Source organism: Carlito syrichta, unplaced genomic scaffold, assembly GCF_000164805.1.
Source record: "Carlito syrichta isolate Samal-C Ts95f unplaced genomic scaffold, Tarsius_syrichta-2.0.1 Scaffold108683, whole genome shotgun sequence".
Lineage (NCBI taxonomy): Eukaryota > Metazoa > Chordata > Mammalia > Primates > Tarsiidae > Carlito > Carlito syrichta.
The window spans coordinates 209396-233172 of record NW_007052779.1 but is presented as its reverse complement, the minus strand read 5'-3'; the positions used below and the strand labels follow the sequence as shown (position 1 = coordinate 233172).

General features: G+C 39.1%; 1 protein-coding gene across 1 annotated transcript in view; it reads left to right on the top strand.

The window, feature by feature from the left end:
• Nucleotides 1-23307, top strand: part of IPO11 (importin 11) — a 190210-nt gene extending 166903 nt beyond the window's left edge. The window contains exon 25 of the mRNA XM_008068467.2: nt 21886-23307. Within this exon, the coding sequence (XP_008066658.2) occupies nt 21886-22050 (165 nt within the window). The 3' untranslated portion in view covers nt 22051-23307. The remainder of the gene's footprint in view (nt 1-21885) is intronic.
• The last annotated feature ends 470 nt before the right edge of the window (nt 23308-23777 follow it).

Sequence of the window (23777 nt, the reverse complement as noted above, 5' to 3'; positions counted from 1 at the left end):
ATGAAATTGAGTTCTTGGTTTGATTCTCAGCTTGCTCACTGTTGGTGTATAATAGTGTTACTGATTTCTGTGTGTTGATTTTGTATCTTGAGACTTTACTGAATTCATGTATCAAGTCCAGTAGTCTTTTGTATAAGTCTTTAGGATTTGCTAGATCATATCCTTGGTATGCAGAGGTAGTTTGGTTTCTTCTTTTCCAGTTTGGATACTGCTTTATTTCTTTCTCTTGCCTGATTGCTCTGGCTAGGACGTCTGTGTTGAATAGGAGTGGTGAACATGGGCCTGCTAGTCTTTGTTTTAGTTCTGGGTGGGAATGCGTTCAACTTTTCTCCATTCAGGGTGACATTGTCTGTGGGTTTGTCATATATAACTTTTATTGTGGGGAGCGAATGAGTGCTGTCTGAACAGCAGGCCTTGAGCAAGGCAAGGCCCCAAGCAAAGGCAAGGTCGTGTTTGGTTGCTCTGCATCCTAGCCAAAGAGCAAGGGATGCAGCCTGCTACACGGAGCGGCATCTCAGATGCCCACACATCTGGGTGCACATAATACAGATAAAGCCTTAGTTACAGCAAGATAGCCATGGAACAGCTTGCCATTTAGGTAGCAACAAAATTCCATTCTAGCTCCCTCACAGACCTTGAGTCCCTTTCAACTTCCTTTGTGCTTAATTATAAAATAAAAGTGCTGGGCTAGTTTGGGGTCACCTCTCCTCCATCAGAGAAAAGTGTCCCACCTGGCCCCAGCTTTTCTTTATGTCTTTGTGTCCATGTCTTTCTTAATCTCTCACCGCTGTCTCTCAGGACCCTCAAGGCAGCCGCCTGGGCCGCGGCATTTTATTATCTTGAAGAATGTTCCTTCTGTACCTGTTTTTCTGAGGGTTTTTATTATGAAGGGATGCTAGATTTCATCAAATGTTTTTTCTGTGTCTGTTGAAATGATCATGTGGTTTTTGTTTTTACTTCTGTTTGTGTGGTGGATCATGCTTATTGACTTGTATATGTTGACTCATCCTTATATCCCTGGGATAAAACCCACTTGATCGTTGTGGATTATTGTTATTTTTAATGTGCTTCTGAAATCGGTTTGCTAGTATTTTGTTGAGGATATTTGTGTCTTTATTCATCAGAGATATTGGTCTGTAGTGTTCTTCTCTTGTGTCTTTTCCTGTCTTTGACATTCGGGCGAGATGGCTTTGTGGAATGAGTTACAGAAAAGTCCCCTGTTTTCAGTCTTATGAAATAGCCTCAGTAAAATTGGTGCCAGTTATTCTTTGAAAGTCAGGTGGAACTTGGCTATGAGTCCATCAGGTCTCGCGATTTTATATTTCTGTGGTATCAGTTGTGGTGTCACCATTTTAATTTCTTTTTCATTTTCATGTCTAATTTGTTCATTTGAATTTGTGTGGAATATTTTTTTCTACCCCTTTACCCTGAGTCTGTAAGAGTCTTTGTGTGTTAAGTGGGTGTCCTGAAGACAGCAGATATTTGGGTTGTGTTTTTTTATTCATTCTGCCAATATATATCTTTTAAGTGGGGTATTGAGACTCATAATATATAAGGTAGTATTCCATTCATCATGTTGGTTGTTACCTGGTTTTTTTTTATCTATTGTATTGGTGTTCTATAAGCCCTGTGAGCTTTATGATCTCTAGTGTTTTTCTGCTGGCATATTTTGACCTTTTGTTTCAATATTTAAAGCTCCTTTGAGTATTGTTTGTAGAGCTGGACTAGTTGTGACAAATTCCCAGTGTTTTCTTATCTGAGAAAGACTTCATTTCTCCCTTCATTTATGAAACTTAGTTTTGTGGGATACAAAATCCTTGGCTGACTGTTACTCTGTTTGAGGAGATTAAAGATAGGCCAGCATGGTGGCTCAAGCCTGTGATCCCAGCACTTTGGGAGGCAGAGGCAAGAAGACTGCCTGAGCCTCAGGGGTTTGAGACCAGCCTGAGCAAAAATTTGGCTGGACATGGTAGCACATGCCTGTGGTTCCAGCTACTTGGAAAACTGAGGCGGAAGAATCACCTGTGACCGTGAGCTTGCCACTGCACTCCAGCTTGGACGACAGAGTGAGACTCTGACTCAAAAAAAAAAAAAAAAAGATAGAGCCCTAATCCCTTCTGACTTGGAGGGTTTCTGCTGAGAAGTCGGCTGTTAGTTTAATGGGTTTACTTTTTAAGTTACTTGATTCTTTTGTCTCACTTCTCTTAGAATTCTTTCTTTCACGTTGACTTTGCGTAAACTGATATCTGTATACTTTGGGGATGACCTTTTGCAAGGTATCTTCCAGGAGTTCTTTGGGCTTTTATCTGAATTCTTAAATCTCTGGCAAAGCAAGGAAAGTTTTCAACTATTCGAATAGGTTTTCCAAACCTGTTGCTTTCTCTTTTTCCTCAAGACCACCTGTGATTCTTAGATTTGAATGTTTTACCTAATCCTACATTCTTGGAGTGTTTGTTCCGTTTCCTTGATTATTTTTTCTTTATTGTTGTCTGATTGGGTTAACTCAAAAGCCTTGTCTTCAAGTTTTGAGATCCTTTACTCTACATCTTTCATTTCCAGAATTTCAACTTTTTTTTTTTTAAGTGTCTATCTCTTGGGAGAATTTTTCTTTCATGTCCTGAATAGTTTTTTGTTTTTTAATTCATTTATATTGGTTTTAATCTCATTCTGACTCTCATAGAGCAATTTTGTAATCAACCTTTTGAGTTCTGTGAAGGGAGAATCCCCCCAAAATCCTGGAATTTATTTATAAAAAATTGTGTATTTACTCTTGCATGTTTAAACTTCAGTCACTTTCAAAGTAGTCTCTGTTTGATGCACTACACCTGTCAAAACACTTTTCCACTGCTCAAAACAGTTTTTGATCTCATCGATTTTGATGCCTTTTAGTGCTTTTGCTGTTTTTTGATTCACCTCTTCCACATCAGCAAGATGTTTCCCTTTGAGAACTTTTTCCATACAGGAAAAGAAAAAGAAAAGAAAGCCACGTGGGACAAGACTGAGTGAACAGGGAGATGGGGCATGGAGGTCATGCCATTTGGGGTCCAAAGCTGCTAAACATGCAAGGCAGTTGGGCAGGACATTGTTATGTTGGAAGAATCAGTCACCGGTTTGGCACAGTTTGGGACATTTCTTCTGCAAATTGTGGTGCATCCTTCTCAAAACTTCCAGATAGGCTGGGCATGGTGGCTCAAGCCTATAATCCCAGCACTTTGGGAGGCCAAGGCGAGAGGATTGCCTGAGCTCGCGGGTTGGAGACGCACCTGGGCAACATGGTGAGACCTCGTCTCTACAATAAATCAAAAAATTAGCCAGGCATGGTAGCGCATACCTGTAGTTCTGGCTATTTGGAAGGCTGAGGTGGAAGGATCACCTGAGCCCAGCAGGTCGAGCTGCGGTGACTGGGAGTGTGCCCCTGCACTCCAGCCTGGGTGACAGAGTGAAACTCCAACTCAAAAAAAAAAACAACAACAACAAATTCCAGATAAAAACTTTGGTTGACCATTTGACCCAGATGAGCAAATTCCAAGTGTACTACAAGGGGCCCGCCCTCCAAAAAGATAATTCCAGGTTTTTTGAGGGTCTTTCCTCGTATTTCCATGGTGAGGTGAGATTTGAGCTGCTTCTGAGCCCATCTCCCGGGTGGTAAGCATGGTACCCAGTGGGTGGTTTTTCCGCTCTTGCCCCCTTCAGTGATCTCCCCCTCTTTGGGAGTACCCTGTGTCTGTTGCTCTCATTCTTAAGTCCGTTTGTACCCAATGTTTAGCTCTTACTTAAAAGTAGCACATGTGATATCCAGTTTTCTTTTTCTGTGTTAATTCACTTAGCGTCATTGCACCCAGCTGCATCCATGTTGCTGCAAGACATGGTTTTATTCTTTCTTATGACTCTATAGTATTCCATGGTTTATATGTACCACATGTTTTTTATTCAGTCGGCTGTTGACACCTAGGATGGTTCCATGCTTTTACTATTGTGAATCGTGCTTTGATAAACATCCACGTGCAAGTGTCTTTTGGGTATATTGGGATTGCTGGGTCAAATGGTAGGTCTATTTTTAGTTCTTTGGAACATCTCCAAACTGTGAGACTGATATAGCTGAAACTATGAGAGTTCCCTTTTCTCTGCAGACAGGTGCCAATATCTGGTGTTTTTTGCATGTTAATAGTAGCCATTCTGGCTGGTGTCATATTACCATATCTCATTGTGGTTTTGATTTGCATTTCTATGATGCTTAGAGAAGTTAAGTATTTTTTCATGATTTTTGGCCACTTCCATGTCAGTTTTTGAGATGTCTGCTCATTTCCTTTGTCCACTTTTTAATGGAGTTATTTGTTTTTCCTGTCTATTCGTTTGAGTTTCTTATAGATCCTGGATATAAGCCATTTGTTAGATGCATAGTTTGCAAATATTTTCTCCCATTCTGTAGGTTGTTTACGCTGTTGAAGTTTTGTTCTGTTTTGTTTTTTGTTTTGGGGGGGGTTGCTGTACAGTACCTCTTTACTATAATTAGGCCCCATATATGTCCACATTTTCATAATTCAAATTTCATGACTAGAAGACTTTGTTTACTGTTTCTCTTTCTCTTCAATCTAAAGTTATGTAAGTAGATCTTGGACTCAATTCTTAACATACTTTAAATATGATTTATTATAGAGTTCATTTTTTTCTTCAAGAAAATGGTTACTATGTAAAGTGACTGATTATTACACTATATGTTCTTTTTTTCTTTGTACATTTCTAGGAGTTTTTTTTCCCCTTTGTACATAGTTAACTCTAGGATTGTTAACTATGCAGCTTCAATATTTGTCCTTAGCTTTTATCATCTTTAATGCACGGCCACCTGTGGAGCCCACTGCACCAGAAATTCTTATCAATTTTTTCAATTGATCAACTATAGATATATGTTATAGCTTTGATGTTTGTAAACAAAACTGTGTATCGTAATGTAGTCTATGAGAATTTCTCTAAATAAAAATTTCTTACTTTGTTATTTGTTTGCCATGACATAAAACTCAGTTTTTTATTTTTTGTTTTAATTTTTTTATTCCTACTTATTTGATTACTTCACACACTAACTGTGCTCTAACCAAGATTGGCTATATGCCCAATTTTTCTAATATAGATTTTGTTCTCTCATTGGTTTTTACTGTAAACCACTTGTATATATGTTAAAAATAAGTATTGTTTGATTATTTTTTTATTTGTTGAGGAATTTTTAGAAAACATTGTAGAAAACGTTTGGCAAGATTGAGATTGTGCGAAGCCGTCAAGAACCTCATGGCATTTTCCTAATGCAGGATCTCAACCCTTCAACATTCAGTTAACTACAGATTAACTGCTTCCACCCAGTGAATAATGATTCTATTAAGAACTGGAGATTGGTGAACATTTTTCAGGAAAATCTGACCTTTGGTAGCCCGGTGTACCTGTTGACTGGTGTCGCTTTGTCAGTGGTTCTGAAATTCTGCTTATTCTCATTTCACTGTGAATTTATTCCTTGAACAAAAGCCAAGCCTAATTCTAAGAATTTGATACAACCTCATTTATAGTGGTAAATCTCAAAGATAATGTAGATCTTCTGACAGTGGTTATTCCATTTTTGTGTGAACTAAATGTTGATAGGCTTAGTTCTCTGAGACTGAAGTAACTGCACTTATGAAAGGCAAACCAGTGGGACAGATATTTTGAAATGTTTAAATAACATTGTTATCTAAATGTCATAGTTTACATTTTTGTTAATCATAATACTGTTGTTTTGATGGTTTTCTATTTGACTTCCGTGAATTATTCAATAGTGGGGTTATGCTGTGGAGTTGTTTCTTTGTTTTGTTGCCAAGTCTTCCTATTAAAATAAACACACAACTTATTTTAAAACATGCATTAGCACTCCTGCAAATTTAGGTTAAACAATCAAACTAGTATTTCCTTCTCCAGACATAGTGAGTTATGCATGTCTTCAAATATTAGTTTCTTTAACAATTTTGCTTTATCAGCAGATGGTCAAGATGGAAAGTTTTAGCTGGACGTGGTGGCTCATGCCTATAATCCCAGCACTGTGGGAGGTGAAGGTGAAATGATTGCCTGAGACCAGGAGTTTGAGACCAGCCTGGGCAGCTTGGCAAGCCCTTGTCTCTACAATAAATCAAAATAAATTAACCAGACGTGGTGGTGCACGCCTGTGGTTCCAGCTTACTTGGAAGGCTGAGGTGGAAGGTTCACCTGAGCCCAGCAGGTCAAGGCTGCAGTGGTCCTGAGTGTGCCACTGCACTCCAGCCTGGGCAGCAGAGTGAGACTCCTACTCAAAAAATAAAAATCAAATTCTTTAAATTTTTATAAATTTTAAAAAAAGATGGAAAGTTTTTTTCCTCTATTCATCCCCATCATATTCTGTCATTTTTATAAATTATTGACATAAAATTTGTTGAAATGATAGCCCCCATTTTAGAAAAGATTGAGGGCACTGACTGACTCACTGTTAAACTTTCTTGATTTTAAAAGTTTTCAACTCAACATTTCCTACTTATAGCACTTGTACTTTTAAATCGTTCACCTGATAGCTTGACTTTGTGGTGCATTTTATCAAGAGGCTTGAGTTTCTCATAAGATTTGTTCAATGATCTCGCCTCTTCGAACCAGAGACAACCGGAGCAGTAAGAAGGTGGTATAAGGGAGAACTTGTAAGGTTCAGATTTCATAGTTTATAATGAGGTTGTAGACAAAAATAAATGATATTCAGAAAACTCAGATAGCGGCTGGGCTCGGTGGCTCAGCCTGTAATCCCAGCACTTTGAGAGACCAAGGCGCGTGGATTGCCTGAGCCCGCAGGTTCGAGACCCACCTGGGCAACTTGGCAAGACCTCATCTCTACAATAAATCAAAAAATTAGCCGGGCGTGGTAGCGCACACCTGTAGTTCCAGCTACTTGGAAGGCTGAAGTGGAAGGATTGCCGGAGCCCAGCAGGTCGAGGCTGTGGTGGCCGGGAGCGGCCACTGCACTCCAGTCTGGGTGACAGAGTGAGACTCCAACTCAAAAAACAATAAAACAACAACAAAAAAGAAAACTCAGATAGCATATCCAAAAATGACATTTAGATTGCAAATAGAAATCTCATCTCATTTTTCCTCACTGTTTCTCTTTATCTTTTTTTCAGTATCTGTATCACCTGGTATCCACATACAATAGGAGCAATGTATTGTGGCATATATTTGGTTTTATTGTATATTGTCTCACAGAATGAACAGACATGAATATTATATTTCTGAGAGGGAAGCAATAGAATCAGAGGCTTTGCTGAGTAGTGGTACTTTTAGATATCCAGCAGTCTGTTATTTTCCAATTTAATAACATTGATGTACATAGCATTCCCCTAAATACCCTATTATAGTTTTTATGTAGTCACTGTACTTTAGTAAGATGAATTAAATTAATAATAATTCTTCTATTTATTCATTTAGCTGCATATTAAAAAATTTTTTAATGTAAAGAGATTACCCCATTGCTGGAAATCGAACAGAAACAGTCCTACATGTACTGCCAAAATTGATTCATAGCAGAAATGCTTTTGTAAAACTTGTGAAGGGTCACCTCGAAAGGCAGCATAATTTTATAGAATTCTACATCCATTAAAAAGCATAACATTTATATTGATACACAATTTATCCTATTTTCCTATACATTTTCTTTTGTAATAGCAAATCATCCCCACAGACTTCTGGGTAAACTGATGCTAAGTATAACCAATGGTAATCTTGCGATCCTATGTATTTGGTTGGACCCAAGATATCCAGTGAGTGTGTGGTGACAGATTTGAATAATATGACCAGTAAACTTAATTTAACAGCTATATATACAAATTCTACCCTATAAATATATAAGTATTCTGAAACATTTGCAAGAACTGAGCATATTCTTGGCTCACAAAGAAAACTTATAATTTACTAGAGTATAAAGAGTACAGATTGTATATCTGATCACAATGAAGAGTAAAGCCAGAAATTAAACAAAAGTTGGAAAAAACATTTGGTCGTGTAAAGGTTTTTTTAAGCAGTACTTTTATTTTATTTTATTTTAAAGATGTGGGGTACAATTCAGGGTTAGGTATATAAACGTTGATTATGCAGGTACCCTTGTTGATGAGGTATGCCCCTCCTTCCCCTAACAGTTTCCCTCAACTGTCAATCCCACCCCACTCCCCTGACAGTTTCCCACTAGGGATTCCCAGTTTGCCAATCGCTTTCTTATAGTGTTATAATAATGGTTCAAGGTCCGTTAAGCAGTATTTTAAAGAGGAAGCTTGCCGTTATGAACTAAGTGACATATAGTGAGATTGTTAGACATAAAAACGTGCAAGCACAACTCAATTATTTCTAGCCTTAAGTCATTTTATTATCAAACAAGAAAAAATGGAAATAAATGAATTCAGTTCAAGATATGAGAAAAAGAAAACAGTCAACCTTGGGAAAATAGAAATAAGACATTGATAATTTTCAAAATGAGTTAGAAGACAGAAAAGTACTAAAATTGATGCGTAAGTGTAGTTTGCTTATTTTTTTCTTTTAAAATAACAGAATAGACAAACCTGGTCAAATTAATCAAGGGGAGGGAGAGATGAATATAAATATAAAATATCAGGGATAAGAAGATATGTAGTATGACTTTACATATTATACATGCAGCTCTGGACTAATCAATGGAATATCTTGTCAGAATAGACAATTTATTAATAAAATGTTAACTACCAAAAAAAAAATCAACTTAGGACCAGGTTGACATAGATATTTAACCATGGAAGAAATGTTTTAAATTGTCTCTTCCCCTCAGTATGTGTATATATATGTATATATAAAGAGTATGTATGTATTACATACTTATTTATTTTTACTTTGTTGTAAAGATGTGGGATACAAGTGAGGATTAGGTACATAAGTAATCTACGGGCAGGTGAAGTTTGGGTCCTCATTTCCTCTGATTTAGGACTAGGTACCCTTTGTGTTTTTGTGTTATGTGCTGCCCCACCCCCCACTGATCCCTCCCTTGTGCTATTGTGATTAATATTCAGGTCCTACTTATGAGTGAGAACATGTGGCATTCAACTCTTTGTTTCTGTGATGGATCACTATGATTATCTTTGATTCCATCTAATTTGCTGCAGAATCCATGATTTTGTCCTTCTTTATGACTGCTCCTTAGTAATATTTCTTGGTTGCTCATTACAAGTAGTTTTTACTGGAATGTACTGTCATGTTTTTAAAATGCAGTTGAATGCATTTAATTTTACTTAAGACATCTTTTCAGCAGCAACTTGTCTTCCCTCTATTTTCCTCTTTTTTTCCCTTCCCTTCATTTTTTTTCCTTTCTTCCTTCAAATCAAATTTTAAGGAATAGGTAATCCTATGCTAGTTCAGCTATTCTAGAAAAGAATAAAGCAGACAAAATTATAGATGACCTTTCTTTATAAACATAGATGCAAAAAATATGAATTAGAATTAGCAAATTGAATCTAATGTTAAATTTAGCATTTATTCCAGACAAAATTTCTTAATGAAGTAAGAATAGAATAATGTATCTTTTGGGGGGGGTTGAAGTCTCACTCTGTCGCCCAGGCTGGGGTGCAGTGGCATGCTCACGGCCACACCAGCCATCAACCTGCTGGGCTCCGGCAATCCTTCCGCCTCAACCTTCCAAGTAGCCATAATTACAGGAGTGCACGGCCATGCCCGGCTAATTTTTTTATTTACTGTAGAGATGTGGGCTCAGGCAGTCCTCTCACCTTGGCCTCCCAAACTGCTGGGATTATAGGCGCAGTGAGCCACTGCACCCAGCCTAGAATAATATATCTTTAACATGATAAAATATCTGTTTGAAACTGAGCACAAACATCCCACTGTGTAGTGAATAACCTAACTGCCAGGGAAAGCCAGTTTCTGTAACAGACCCCTAGAATCTCAGTTAATGTAACCATGTATTTCTTGCTCAAGAAAAACATAAAAAAGGGAAGAGCAGGAGTGGACATTGAAGTCCGGAATCTCAGTTAATGTAACCATGTATTTCTTGCTCAAGAATAGCATAAAGAAGGTAAGAGTGAGAGTGGACATTGAAGTCCACAGTCGTTGAGGGATGATCTGGACTTACTGAAAATGAAAAGCATGGCTTTATCACATGCCTTCTGTCTAGCTGGAAGACGGGGGAAAAGAATGAGTAGGGGTGGTTTAAGAGTCAGGCTAGCCGGGCTCGGTGGCTCAGCTGTAATCCCGCACCTTTGGGAGGCTGAGGTGAGTGGATTGCCTGAGCCCGTGGGTTCGAGACCCGCCTGGGCAGCGAGACCTCATCTCTACAATAAATCAAAAAAATCAGCTAAGTGTGGTAGCGCGTACCTGTAATTCCGGCTACTTGAAAGGCTGAGGCGGAAGGATCACCGGAGCCCAGCGGGTCAAGGCTGCGGTGGCCGGGAGCGGCCACTGCACTCCAGTCTGGGTGACAGTGAGACTCCAACTCAAAAAAAATTAAAAAGAATCAGGCTAAATTCTGCTCACATTCTTTTGGCTGGGAACTGTGGTCTGTGTGCCTAGAAAGAAGAGTAAAAGGGTTTGGTGATGAGATAGTGTTTTCTAGCCAGTGTGATGGGAAGAGAGAGGGTACATGCAGTTGTAAGTATTGGCAAAGAACAGACAAAAGTCCTAAGTCATCGAAATGATCATTTTAGGCCAGAGAAGTCCAAGAAAATCAGCAGATCAACAATGAAAAGAATTTAGTAAGTGGTTAGTTAAATAATAATTAAATGCATGTTGCTGTTAATATGTAGCAATAACCAGTTAGGAGAAGTAGGCTAAATGAAAGTTCCTTCCAATGTCGAATCTTATTTACCCTGTGATTTGAGGATTTCTTTGGAATTCTGGAGACAGAAACCCAATCAGAAAGGCGTTTAAGCTTGTGGACAGTGGAGAAGTCAGAGAATGATTTTTAAAAAAAGACATCAACACTTTTTAGTATGTACACAGTATAAATTAAAACTACCTCAAAAATGCCTCGTTGAAATTAAAGAAAGGAAGCTGGGAATGTTTCAGCAAGCTAAGTGGTAGTAATTAGGATTTAAGTTTAAAAAGCTTATAATTACCAGCTTAAGAACTTTTGTTTTTTGTTTTTTGAGTTGGAGTCTCACTCTGTCGCACAGGCTGGAGTGCAGTGGCACGCTGCCTGCCACTGCAGCCTCAACCTGCTGGGCTCTGGCGATCCTTCCGCCTCAGCCTTCCGAGTAGCTGGAACTACAGGCGCGCACTACCACGCCCGGCTAATTTTTGATTTATTGTAGAGATGAGGTCTCGCCATGTTGCCCAGGCTGGTCTCTAACCCTCAGGCTCAGGCAGTCCTCTTATCTCAGACTCTCAAAGTGCTGGGATTATAGGCTTGAGCCACTGTGCCCAGCCAGCAGTGTTTTTTATTCTTGGATGAACAACACAGTCACCTGGGGAGCTTTTAAAATGTCATGGTGCCTGGAGCTAGTTAAAATAAGACTAGTTAAAATAAGAATCACTAGGAGTGAGACTTAAACATCAGCAATTTTTTTTTAATTCCTCAAATGATTCCCATTGTGTTGCCAAGGGTGAGAACCACTGTTGTTATTGTATAAAGGACTTTGTGACATTACCAAGGGTTCCCTTTCCTCCTTTATCATTAGAGTTTTAAATAAAATTATGTATGTAAATAGCCTACCCTGTTTCTCACATAAGCCTCACTTGTGGTTGGAGTTTAGTAAATGTGGGTATTATATTTTGACTCCTATGTAATTGCTGTGATGAAGATCATTGCATATTGAAACACATGTGAAGAAATAAGCAGATGTTCAGATCCAGGCTTGAAATAATTACTTTAGCTAATTGCTTAAATTGAGACACACCTGTATGCACCATCATTTTTATTTCGTGAAATCTAGGTCCCAGTATTTCTAGATGTAGCAGTGAAACGGTTCTTTAACGTACAAGCTTATGATTTAGAGATTGTAATCCAAGCTCCCCAAAGAACAGCTTGAGTTTCCACAATGGTTGCAATTTGGTGATTGAATTTGTTTTTCTGTGCCTTAGTAATAAAGTAGGTTCTGTCTGGCATCAGCCAAACTCATAACTGTTTATTAAGCCACCAAGTTAGGAGAGTTTATATTCAACAGATTTTAGAAATTTAGATATTTTAGATATATTTCAGAAATTGACAGTTACAAGTTGCAAAACAATTCGAGATCAGAAAAGGGAATCTTTAAACCAAAGATATTTTATCAGACTAAGGAATTTTTGAATAGCACGTGGTTAAGTACATTGTTGTAGATAATTTTTCTTTAAGATTTTTGGTCTGTTACATGCTGAGTGTGTGTATGAATAATTTGCCAAGTTTCATGGAAAGAATATTATTATTCTTACAAAAATGTTCTGCATTTTTCTAGGGTAGAAAACACTTTTTCTCCTTAGCAAAATTCTCTCTGAAATAGCTTTACAGTAAGTAGTTTCTGAAAAGTTGTCAAAGGGTATATAGAGGCTTAAAAAGTGAATAATGACATGATATACCACATAACTTAAGGGAAATGAAAGATTTATCTTCACTGAATTCTTGCTGGGTAAAATTGCTTATTAATGCATTGAAATATAATGGAAAACTTTGTTTCAAGGAATAAAAATCTCAAAGAACAAGAAATAAGCGTTCTGGTAAGTAGCACCATAGGAGCTAATCTCTAGTTCTCCCTTTAAAAACCAAATACTTCATGAGTCGAAGTGTATGTCAAAAGGCTGTAATTACCAGCAGGGGGAACTGATACACAGTTCAACCAGAACCATTCTGTCTTAGAGTAATAATTTTAAACCAAGCAATACTGAGTCACTTGCACATTAAAAACCAATGTATGGACTTTTGAAATGAGTCAGGCTATTAAAACTTTATTTATCTGGCATTATATCAGAGTTAGGAATTCTGGGTAATTATCCTTCACTAATAACTGAAGCCTCTTAAGGTTCCTAATTTTATCTTAACCATTTTAATGGAAATATTTCACAAATGCTCATGTACTTCCCTGGAGGGCAAGAATAGGGGGCAGGCATATGGAAGTAACAGAAAAAGAACAAAACTAAGAATTTGGAGATGAGTATTCCAGTTCCACTGATATCATTAACTTGAGAAAATCCAACCTCGGATGTCACTCAGAGCTTGGCGACATCAGATATTCTCGTCTCGAAAATGAACCTCCCAGACTAGCTGCTTAAAAATTGTATAATCACACATTTATGTAAGCTAATTGAGATATCAGTTGTAGAAGAGCTTGTTTCTATACCAAATGGCCACAAAGAAATGTACTTTTGTGATTCCTGAATCCATTTTTTTTTTATAGCCATTTTTTTTTTTTGAGTTGGAGTCTCACTCTGTCGCCCAGACTGGAGTGCAGTGGCCGCTCCCGGCTACCGCAGCCTCGACCTGCTGGGCTCCGGGCGATCCTTCTGCCTCAGCCTTCCAAGTAGCCGGAATTACAGGCATGCGCTACCACTCAGCTGATTTTTTGATTTATTGTAGAGATGAGGTCTCGCTGCCCAGGTGGGTCTTGAACCCGCGGGCTCAGGCAATCCACTCACCTCAGCCTCCCAAAGGCACGGGATTACAGGCTGAGCCACCGAGCCCGGCTAATAGCCATTTTAATTTGGAATACTTTTAGGCTTACAGTAAAGTAATAAAGATAGTTCAGAGAGTTCCCATGTGCCCCACTCAGTTTGCTCTAATGTTAACATCTTATATTACGTGTATCAAATGTGCATTGTACGTTTATCAAAACTCAGAAGCCACCAGTGGTACATTACTGAGACTCCAGACATTTATTTATTTGTTTGTTTTTGTTTGTTTCAGTTGGGGTCTTACTCTGTTGCCCAGGGTGAAGTGCAGTGGCATGCTCACAGATCACCATAGCCTCAACCTTCTGGGCTCAGACAGTCATTCCACCTCAACCTCCTGAGTAGCTGGGACTACAGGTGCATACCACCATGCCTGGCTAATTTATTTTTTGATTTTTTTGTAGAGGTGACGCCTCACTATGTTGCCCAAGCTGGTTTTGAACTCCTGGCCTCAGGGAATCCTCCCACCGCAGCCTCCTAAAGTGCTGAGATGGCAGGTGTAAGCATCACACTGGGCCTCACATTTTTTGTTTAGATTTCACCAGTTTTTCCACTAATATTCTTAATTCCAGGATTCAATCCAGAGTACCACACATTTTATTTAGCCTGGGTCTATTTTTAATAGTTTTCTGTCTCTTCCCGTTGATGCCAGTGTGTCGATTGAGCCTGTATACTACTGTCTTTGTTTTTGCTTATAGCAGGTTTTTATTTCCTTGAATGTATACATGTAAGCAAATATCTCCAAATGTGATCACATTAGGGGTTAGAATTTCAACAAATGAATTTGGTGAGAGGGACACAATTCAGTCCATAACACTAAATGAAATTCAGAAAAGGTCAATGGTGTATGCTGGGGGGAGTTAAATAACTTTTTTATTAAGAATATCTAAAATATTAGGCCAGATCGGGTGGCTCACATGTGTAATCCCAGCACTTTGTGAGGCTGAGATGGGAGGGTCACTTGAGGCCAGGAGTTCAAGACCAGTCTGGACAACATAGTGTGATCTCTGTCTCAGCAAAAAAAAATTTTTTTTTAATTAGCCAAGTGTCGTGGTGCATGCCTATAAATCATGAGGCTGAGGTAGGATGATCACTTGAGCTCCAGATTTGGAGCCTGCAGTGAGCTGTGAATGTGTTACCGCACTTTAGCCTGAATGACAGAACAAGACCCCATCTCTTTAAAAAAAGAAGAAGAAGAACTAAAATATTAGTTCTTGATAGGGCAGGGAAATTAGGGTTCAGAAAGTACCTACAGGGCACAGTATTCACTATCTGGGGAATGGGCCACCAGAGACTCAATCCCCATCACAATGCAATATATCCATGTAACAAATACTTATGTGTACTCCCTGAATCTAAAAGTAAAATAAATTAATTAAAATATTCATTCTTGAAGATTTTAACAAGACTAGAAGGAACGCAGTAGAAATCCTGTTAGCCAGGTCTTTGATTAGCAGACTTCCCACATTTGAGAGAACACTTGTAGAACATTCCAAGTAGTATATTTATATAACCTATTCATTAGAGGTGATGGAAGTGTAAGTAGTTTTTCAAAGTGTCTGACTCACCAAAACTTACTCAAAAAGAAATAGAAAACTAAATAGGCTTTTAACAAGTAAAGAAATTGAAGTAGTAATTACAGATCTTCCTACAAAGAAAAATCCAGGCACAAATGACTTCACTGGTGAATTTTTACCAAATATTTAAGTAATTAATACCAATATTCTACAATTTCTCCAGAAAATAAAGAGGGGTGAAACGTTTCCTCACTTCTTCTATGATACTTATGTCACTCTGACACCAAAGCCAGACAAAGGTTTCACAGGAAAGGAAAACTACAGACCAGTGTCCCTCCTGCATATAGATTTAAAATCTCTAAGAAAACATCAACAAACTGAATCCAGCAACATGTAAAACAATTATTATATACCATGACTACATGGAATTTATCGCAAGATTGCAGGATTGTCTTAATATCTGAAAACTAATCTAGTACACCATATTAATAGAATAAAGAATATGGCTACATGATCACAACAGAACAGATGCAGAAAAGCCATTTGACAAAATCCAGTACTCATTCATGCCAAAAACTCTTAACAGACTTGGGATACAAGGCATCTACATTTTCATCCAGGCATCTACAGAGCATCCACAAAAAAACCTACAGTAAACATCATACTTAGTGGCAAAAGACTGAATGCTTTCTTCCTAAGTTTGGGCACAAGGAAATAGTGTCCACTCTTGCCTTTGCTATTATAGTACTGAAGGCTCTGGTCTATACAGTCAGGCAATAGAGTTAAATTACAGCCGTCCACATTGGAAAGGAAGAAGTAACTGTCTTTATTTACAGATGACACAAACCCGTTTGTAGGAAATGTTAATACTAAGGAATTTGTGCAAAAATGTATTAGAACTAATAATCACAGCAAATGTTGTAGAATATCAGAGCAACATAAAAAGGGTCTGGGAAAAGGCTGGCCTCTGAGAGGCCGAGATGAGTGGATTACCTGAGCCCATAGGTTCAAGACCAGCCTGGGCAACTTGGTGAGACCTCGTCTCTACAATAAATCAAAAATTAGCCAGGCATGGTAGTTTGAGCCTATAGTTGCAGCTACTTTGAAGGCTGAGGCAGAAGGATCACCTGAGCCCAGCTGGTCGATGCTGGGGTGGCCGGGAGCATGCCACTGCACCCCAACCTGAGCGACAGAGTGATACTCCATCTCAAAAAAAAAGGGTCTGGGAAAAGAGAAGGTCCTTAGGTACTTTTGAAAGGTTGAATGGTAGTGGCAGTACTACAGACTACACCTGTAGTCCCAGCTACTCAGGAGGCCAAGGTGGGAAACTCACTAACCCTGACTCCAAAAAAAAACCAAAAACCTAATGGATCCAAACATTCCCAGGTGTCTCTGTCAGAAATAAAATGAAAATTGGAGTAGGTATGATGGGATTAAGTTCTGTGGACTTTTTTTTTTTTTTTTTTTTGAGTTGGAATCTCACTCCGTCGCCCAGACTGGAGTGCAGTGGCCGCTCCCGGCCACTGCAGCCTCGACCCGTTGGGCTCCCGCGATCTTTCCGCCTCAGCCTTCCAAGTAGCTAGAACTACAGGTGCGCGCTACCACACCCGGCTGATTTTTTGATTTATTGTAGAGATGAGGTCTCACCAAGTTGCCCAGGCGGGTCTCGAACCTGCGGGCTCAGGCAATCCACTCACCTCGGCCTCCCAAGGCGCGGGATTACAGGCTGAGCTACCGAGCCTGGCAGTTCTGTGGACTTTTGAGGCAACTGGAGGTGGCAGAAAAATCACAGTGTCATTTTGGCGTCGGTTAGAATACGATGACTCTAGGAATCTGATCCCCCAGTTTGGTGAGCTAGTGCTTAGTAGGCATGATAAGGTATGTAGGTGTATAATGTTCTTTCCTGTTGCAATGTCCAAATACAGTAAGTTCTCACTTATTGTCGCCAACAGGTTTTTAGAAATTGCGACTTTAAGTGAAATGGAGCACAGCAGATCCTTCCATTTCATTTTGTTATAGTATTGATGAGGAAAAAAATAATTGTTTTTTGTTATGAGTTGTTTCACTTAAAATCACAGTTTCCAAGAATCTTTCTACAATGTTAAATGAGGACTTAACGTACGTATCCAAGATTCAAGTGCCTTGGCTACCACAGTGGTATGATAGGTGTCAGTGCTATGAGTGATTCAAAAGAAGAAAGACCCCGTAAGTATACTTTTAATGTTGAGATTATGTGTACCTTTTACTCAATTTCTTCCAAGCACAACATCTTGCAAAACTGTACTATAGTATCGCAGCCAGGATACTGGCATTGGTAAGAGTCAAGACAAAACATTTCTATCACTACAAGAGTCTCTCAAGTTGCTTTTTTATGAACTCACTTATTTCCTGCCTCTGCCCTGTTTTGGTGTTTTGAGTGATTTTCTGTTTAAATGTTAACATTTTTGGTATTGTATTCTAAAACTCTGAATCTTATTTAAACCTTTCATTTTAGGTGGCTGCTTCTGACCCTGCTGTGGCAGGGGAAGCAATTGGGGGTGCCACCTTATTACTTCCAGGTGGGTGTAGGAGACTGAGTTCCCCACTAGGCCCCAACTGATATCTCCCAGTGTAAAAGGGGAGAGTCTGGGTTCCTCGGGTAATAGGTAAGCTGGGCTCGGTGGCTCAGTTTGTAATCCCAGCATTGTGGGAGGCCAAGGCGAATAGATTGCCTGAGCCCATGGGTTCGAGACCAGCCCGGGCAACTTGACGAGACCTCATCTCTACAATAAATCAAAAATTAGCTGGGTGCGATGGCGTGAGTGGCAGAATGAGACTGCAACTCAAAAAAGAAAAGAAAAGAAAAGAAAATGATTATGGCCAGCTTGGTGGCTCAACCTGTAATCCCAGCACTTTGGGAGGCCAAGGCAAGTGGATTGCCTGAGCCCGCGGGTTCGAGACCAGCCCGGGCAACTTGGCGAGACCTCATCTCTACAATAAATTTTTTTTAAAAAGAGAGAGAGGGAGAGAGAAATAGGTGACTTGAATCCTTTCAACAGCCTGGCATGAGTGGGCTGAGGCCTCAGGTGTTTGGCTGAGGTAGACCAGTTACTGTCTAAAAGTTTTCTCTCTTGCTAAGCTGTCCCTTTTCTGGTCCTTTGGCTAGAGAGAGCAGGCTTTGGCTGGAACTTTTTGTCTGTGCTGGTTGCCGTTTCCTGGCTGCTGGCTTCTTTACCTCCAAGTCTGAAATACAAGAGGCAAGCCAGGGAACTCACGCCATGTATTAATAACTCTTTAGGTGCTGAGTCTCTAGTCAGTTTATTATCATCTCTCTATCTTTGTTTGTTTTGTAAATAAGGTCTAAGTTCTTAGATGTATTTATTGGGAATAGATTTTTAAAAAATATTCTATTTTTTAATATTTTACTCTATTATTTTGGAAATGATATCTTCATTACATCTATCTTTGCAGTATATGTTTGTTCCAACAGCAGGTTTAGAATTTATTTACTACATAGAAAACTAATTATTTTCTCAAAAACATACTCCCTGGTAAACTTGGTAGGCATTCTGTATTTTTCACACCAAATCAGATTAATAAGCTTATAAGTGAGGTGGTCATATTTGTATAAGGTAATAGTTAAGTTCTTTGAAAATGCTATTAGTGACTTCAGTGTCTGTTAATTCTGGTGACCGTTGGCACTATCACATTCAAAGAAATGATGCCTAGATCTTTAGGGGATGTGCAGTCATGATTCTTCTTTACATAATTACCTGATCAGCTGATCTCACAGAATGTTTTTTCAAAGAAGGTATTAGTACCTGTGATTACTGAATGACTTCCACAAGCCACATTAGTACCTGTGATTACTGAATGACTACCACAAGCCAAAATATACATTTATTTGCTAACAGGTGTTTTTTGGTTAAAAAAAAAAAGTTTGCTTTTGAAAGACCTTTTTAAGGTATATTTAGAGATGCCTTTTCCCTCCACAACTCTCTTTCCAAAGGAGATTAATGCAGTGAATCGTCACATGACTGATTACTACACTTTGTTTTATATAATACTGATATAGTGTTATGCTATATCTGGTGGGTCTTTTTATGGTGACACTATTAATCTGTTGAAAATTAAAGTATGGAGGTGTTATAAGTTAACTGCTTAAAGTTTCTTACAGCAGATTGAAACAGCATTTTAATTGGAAGGGACTTAGTGAACATGAATTTTAAGCTCAACTGCTTTTTACTCATATCATAGCAGATAGTTTTAGTTATGAACAATTCAGCAATGTTTCAACAAAGTCCACATCCTTTTTAGTAAGTGGTCAATTTCTTGGTAATTAAAATAATATTGGACATTACTGGAGGATGCTTCAGTGAGCAAACATTTGTCTTCTATTTCTGTGCATTCTGTAGAATGATGGCTCTGGGCTATGGACACAAGCCTTTGTGCCTACAGTTCTTCTTGGTGTTCTTTCTTTTATATCTCTTCCAGGGAAATGAGTATTGAAATTATCTTGCCTTAGGTATATCATGCGCCCCTGAAATGGTTATATGTAGGGCTTAATTTCAGTTTCATGGCACCCATGTCTCTGCTTCTCAGTTGCCTTTTCTATTTGTGGTCATTATTTTTTAAATTTGTTTACATTGCTCAAACAGCAGGTATGAATATAATTCAGCTGCTTTATCTTCCTAGAACAAAATTGAATGTCAATAAGAGAAGGATTTCTATGCAGCCGTAAGGGGCACAGAACTCATGTACTTAACTTAAGGCCTTGCAGATGTGCAGTTATACTGATAATGAGGTCGATGTGCAGCTTATAGCAACAATGTATTATTTTTCTCTTTTTTGAGTTGGAGTCTCACTCTGTCACCCAGACTGGAGTGCAGTAGCACGCTCCCGGCCACCGCAGCCCCGACCTGCTGGACTCCAGCGATCCTTCTGCCTCAGCCTTCCAAGTAGCTGGGACTACAGGCATGCGCTATCACACCCGGCTAATTTTTGATTTTATTGTAGAGATGAGGTCTTGCCAAGTTGCCGCAGGGTCTCAAACCTGCGGGCTCAGGGTGTTATTTTTCAATTAGCAAATTATAAAGCATTTAAATCGTGATAATACCGATGGTAACAACAATTTCAGAAGCCAAAACATTTTTGCAGCTTTTGCATTAGTAAAAACCATAGGGAAAACAACTTGATAATATGAATCAGGAGTCATAAAATTGTCTGCTTCCTTTGATCTAGTAATTCTTCTGAAATAGATATATTTGTCCTAAAAACATAAGCTGGTATGTAGAAGAAATGTTGTTATACTACTGTATACATAGTAATTTGGAACAGTGTTTGTGATAAACTGTTCAGCAGAATCATAGTAAAAACTGATTTAAGCTATGCTATGATCACATTAAACATGCCTATAACAGAAAAAAAATTGCATCACAAATAGATTTAGAATTCTTAAAGTGTGGCCAGGCGTGATGGCTCATGCGTGTAATCCCACTACTTTTAGAGGCCAAGGCAGGAAGATTGCTTTAAGTCAGGAGTTTGAGACCAGCTTTGGTAAGAAAGCAAGATCTCATCTCTACAAAAAAAATCAAAAAACTAGCCTGGCATGGAGGTAGATGCCTCTAGTCCCAGTTACTTGGGAGGCTGAGGCAGGAGGACCACTTTAGGCCAAAAGTTTGAGGCTGCTTCGAGTCATGACTGGGCCCCCACACTCCAGCCTGGATGGCAGAACAAGACCCCGAGTCAAAAAAAAAAAAAGCTTAAAGTGTTAGAATTTTTCTTAATAATATAAATGCAAAGAGCAATGCTAATCATGTGTTAATATATATGTGTGTATGTACACACAACAGGCATAGAAAAGACTAAATGAAACCAAAGTACTTTTTGTTGTTATTGTTATCTTTGGGGGTGGAATTATGGGTTGTTTTCTGTAATTATACTTAGTTTGTTTTCCAAATATTCCAGTGAGGGAAGAGGAGTAAGTTAATTTTTCCCCTTTTTTTCAGCTACAAGTACACCTACCAATAGCAATCCAGGGTAGGGCAGACGGTGTCTCTTCCCTCTGTCCTAAGAACACATCGCTGAGTTGCCCCAGTAGAGGTCCTGGCTGTCCTAAGGAGAGTCTTGGACCTGGTGTTTAAATGCTTTTTAGCATGTTCTATTCCTTTTAGGATATTTTCTACCACATTTTGATGCTTTAAGTAAATGAACCCTCAACTCCTGAGAAACTGAGCTAATCAGAAAACTTACATTCAAGGGGCCTTAGGAAATTGAGATTAGAATATTTGAGTGAAATTTTCTTTGACAAATGTTTTCACTATGAGACTATTTCAGAATCCCTGTTAAGAAGGGAGGCAGGGCTGGGCACAGTGGCTCAAGCCTGTAATCCCAGCACTTTGGGAGGCCGAGGTGAGGGGATTGCCTGAGCCCACGGGTTCGAGAACAGCCTGGGCAACTTGGCGAGATCTCATCTCTACAATAAATCAAAAAATTAGCTGGGCATGGTAGCACACACCTGTGGTTCTGGCTACTTGAAAGGCTGAGCAGAAGGATCTCCTGAGCCCAGCGTGTCGACGCTGGGGTGGCAGTGAGCGTGGGTGACGGAGTGAGACTCCAACTCAAAAACAGAAGGGAGGCAGAAACAGTTTTGTTACTGTGGAAGAAATTGCAAAGAACTTAGTAAATTACATGTAAGAGTAACTTGTTTTGCTCCCTTGATACAGTTTGGCTTCTCTCTCTCCCACAGCTGGCCCTGAAGGACCCTGTGCACACGGTGTCACTGCAACAGTTCATCTATGAGAAGCTCAAGGCACAGCAGGAGTTACTAGGAGAACAAGGCTTCCAGTCCCTCATGGAAACGGTGGACACAGAAATTGTCACCCAGCTCCAGGAGTTTCTGCAAGGATTCTGAGAGCACAAGACGCCTGGCTGCCTCCCCTTCTGAAACAAGCCAAACCCACCCTGCCATATGTATGTGAGAGCCTGCTGAGATGAAGATACCACTTGTGTATGAAAATAAAGATGCAAAGACCACACATTTTTTTACTACAAAATATAAAGAATAAATATAAATCCTGCATAATGAAAATCAGAAACCTATTCCTCAAAAGAATTTAATTTTATATTTATGAGGGGGCCCTGTATTTACTAGAGGTATATTTGATGACAATAGCTGCTTAGTTTCCTGTTAAGGAACTGTTATCTTTTAATCATGTGCTCTTAACACTTGAGAAGATGAAGGTTAATGTCTGAGATGTTTTTCTGCAACCAAAATTAGTTAAGTTTGGCTGCCTTACCCTTTTTTTAAGCTAATGAACTATAAGTTTGAAAAATGACAAGGGTTCAGGTGATGCAATTAAAGAAAGTTGTGTACTAGGCAAAAGCATATAGTAACAAATATACATTGCTTGCTAAGATTATCTTGCAAGGATGTTGTTTTCATCTGACATAGAAAAGGTGTCTTATCAGACATTCTTTTGCTTTCATTCTAGTAATTTGATACAAGGGTTAGTTAAGGCATTTTTTTCTTGTTTTGTTTCCAGTAAATACATTTAGTCTGTAAGTGTACTTGGTAAGGCCTGCAGACGTGAACCTGTGGTACAGCAGTACCAGGTGGGAGACCTCTGGTCATGGGTTGGTCCTAACTCCTTTCTTACTCCTAAAGGCCAGCAGCCCTGTGAGCACCGAGAAGAACCAGGGAGCCCCCAGTCCCACCTGTGCTGTGCCAGCTCCACATGCCTGTGATAGGCTGTTCATCATTTATCCTTCTCAGGTTCCTCGGTGCAGGGGCGCATCAGGGCCTCAGTGATGTGGGTACACCTTGGAGGACCCAGCAGCAATCCCCAGGGTACCCACACTCGTAACTAGTCTTCCTTCCTTATTCCTCCAACATGCAGTACATAAAAAGGGGAAAAGGAGAAAATAAAGCCTTACTTTGTTTTACTTGCCATTTACTGTAAGGAACCTTTAAATCATTTTTAGGAAATGCTCAAAAGTCAGGTTGGAGAATGTCTTATCTTTCTATAGAAAGTTGGGAATAGTATGTAACTGTGGGAAACCCACTGCCTCTTTGTAAGCTGTGGAACCCAAAATGTATGGGGATATTCGATGTTTTCAGCAAGAGGAAGAAAATATGGTCCAAATTAAATTTTCCAAAGATACCTCATCTCTGAGTGATTTGTCTGGTTTTTCTTCTTGCCCCAGACACACAAAAAATGAGTTCATAAAAATTGCCCAGTAAATTATAAAGGGGAGTTTTCTACTCTAGCTTTGGTTCTGTGCTAATAGGTATTGGTACTGCAGTAGCAAGTCCTAGTTACTCTTTTAATTTATCTTCATTTAAAGATGAAAAGCTCCTTTAAGGTGATTATTATTCAGTCCTCAAGACTGATCCGAGAAGAATAATTTCTTTCTGTTGCCCTAATTATTTTCATTTGAAGCACTAACACCATTAGTCCTAATTAGAAATTCTCAAACATGCTTCAGTTTTTCAGTTATAGTAAAATATTTACCTTTAATTTCTGACTTTTTTTATTTTTGAGTTAGTGTCTCACTTTGTCACCCAAGCCTGAGTGCAGTGGCACGGTCACTGCTCACTGCAGCCTCAGTCTCCTGGGCTCAAGCAATCCTTCTGCCTCA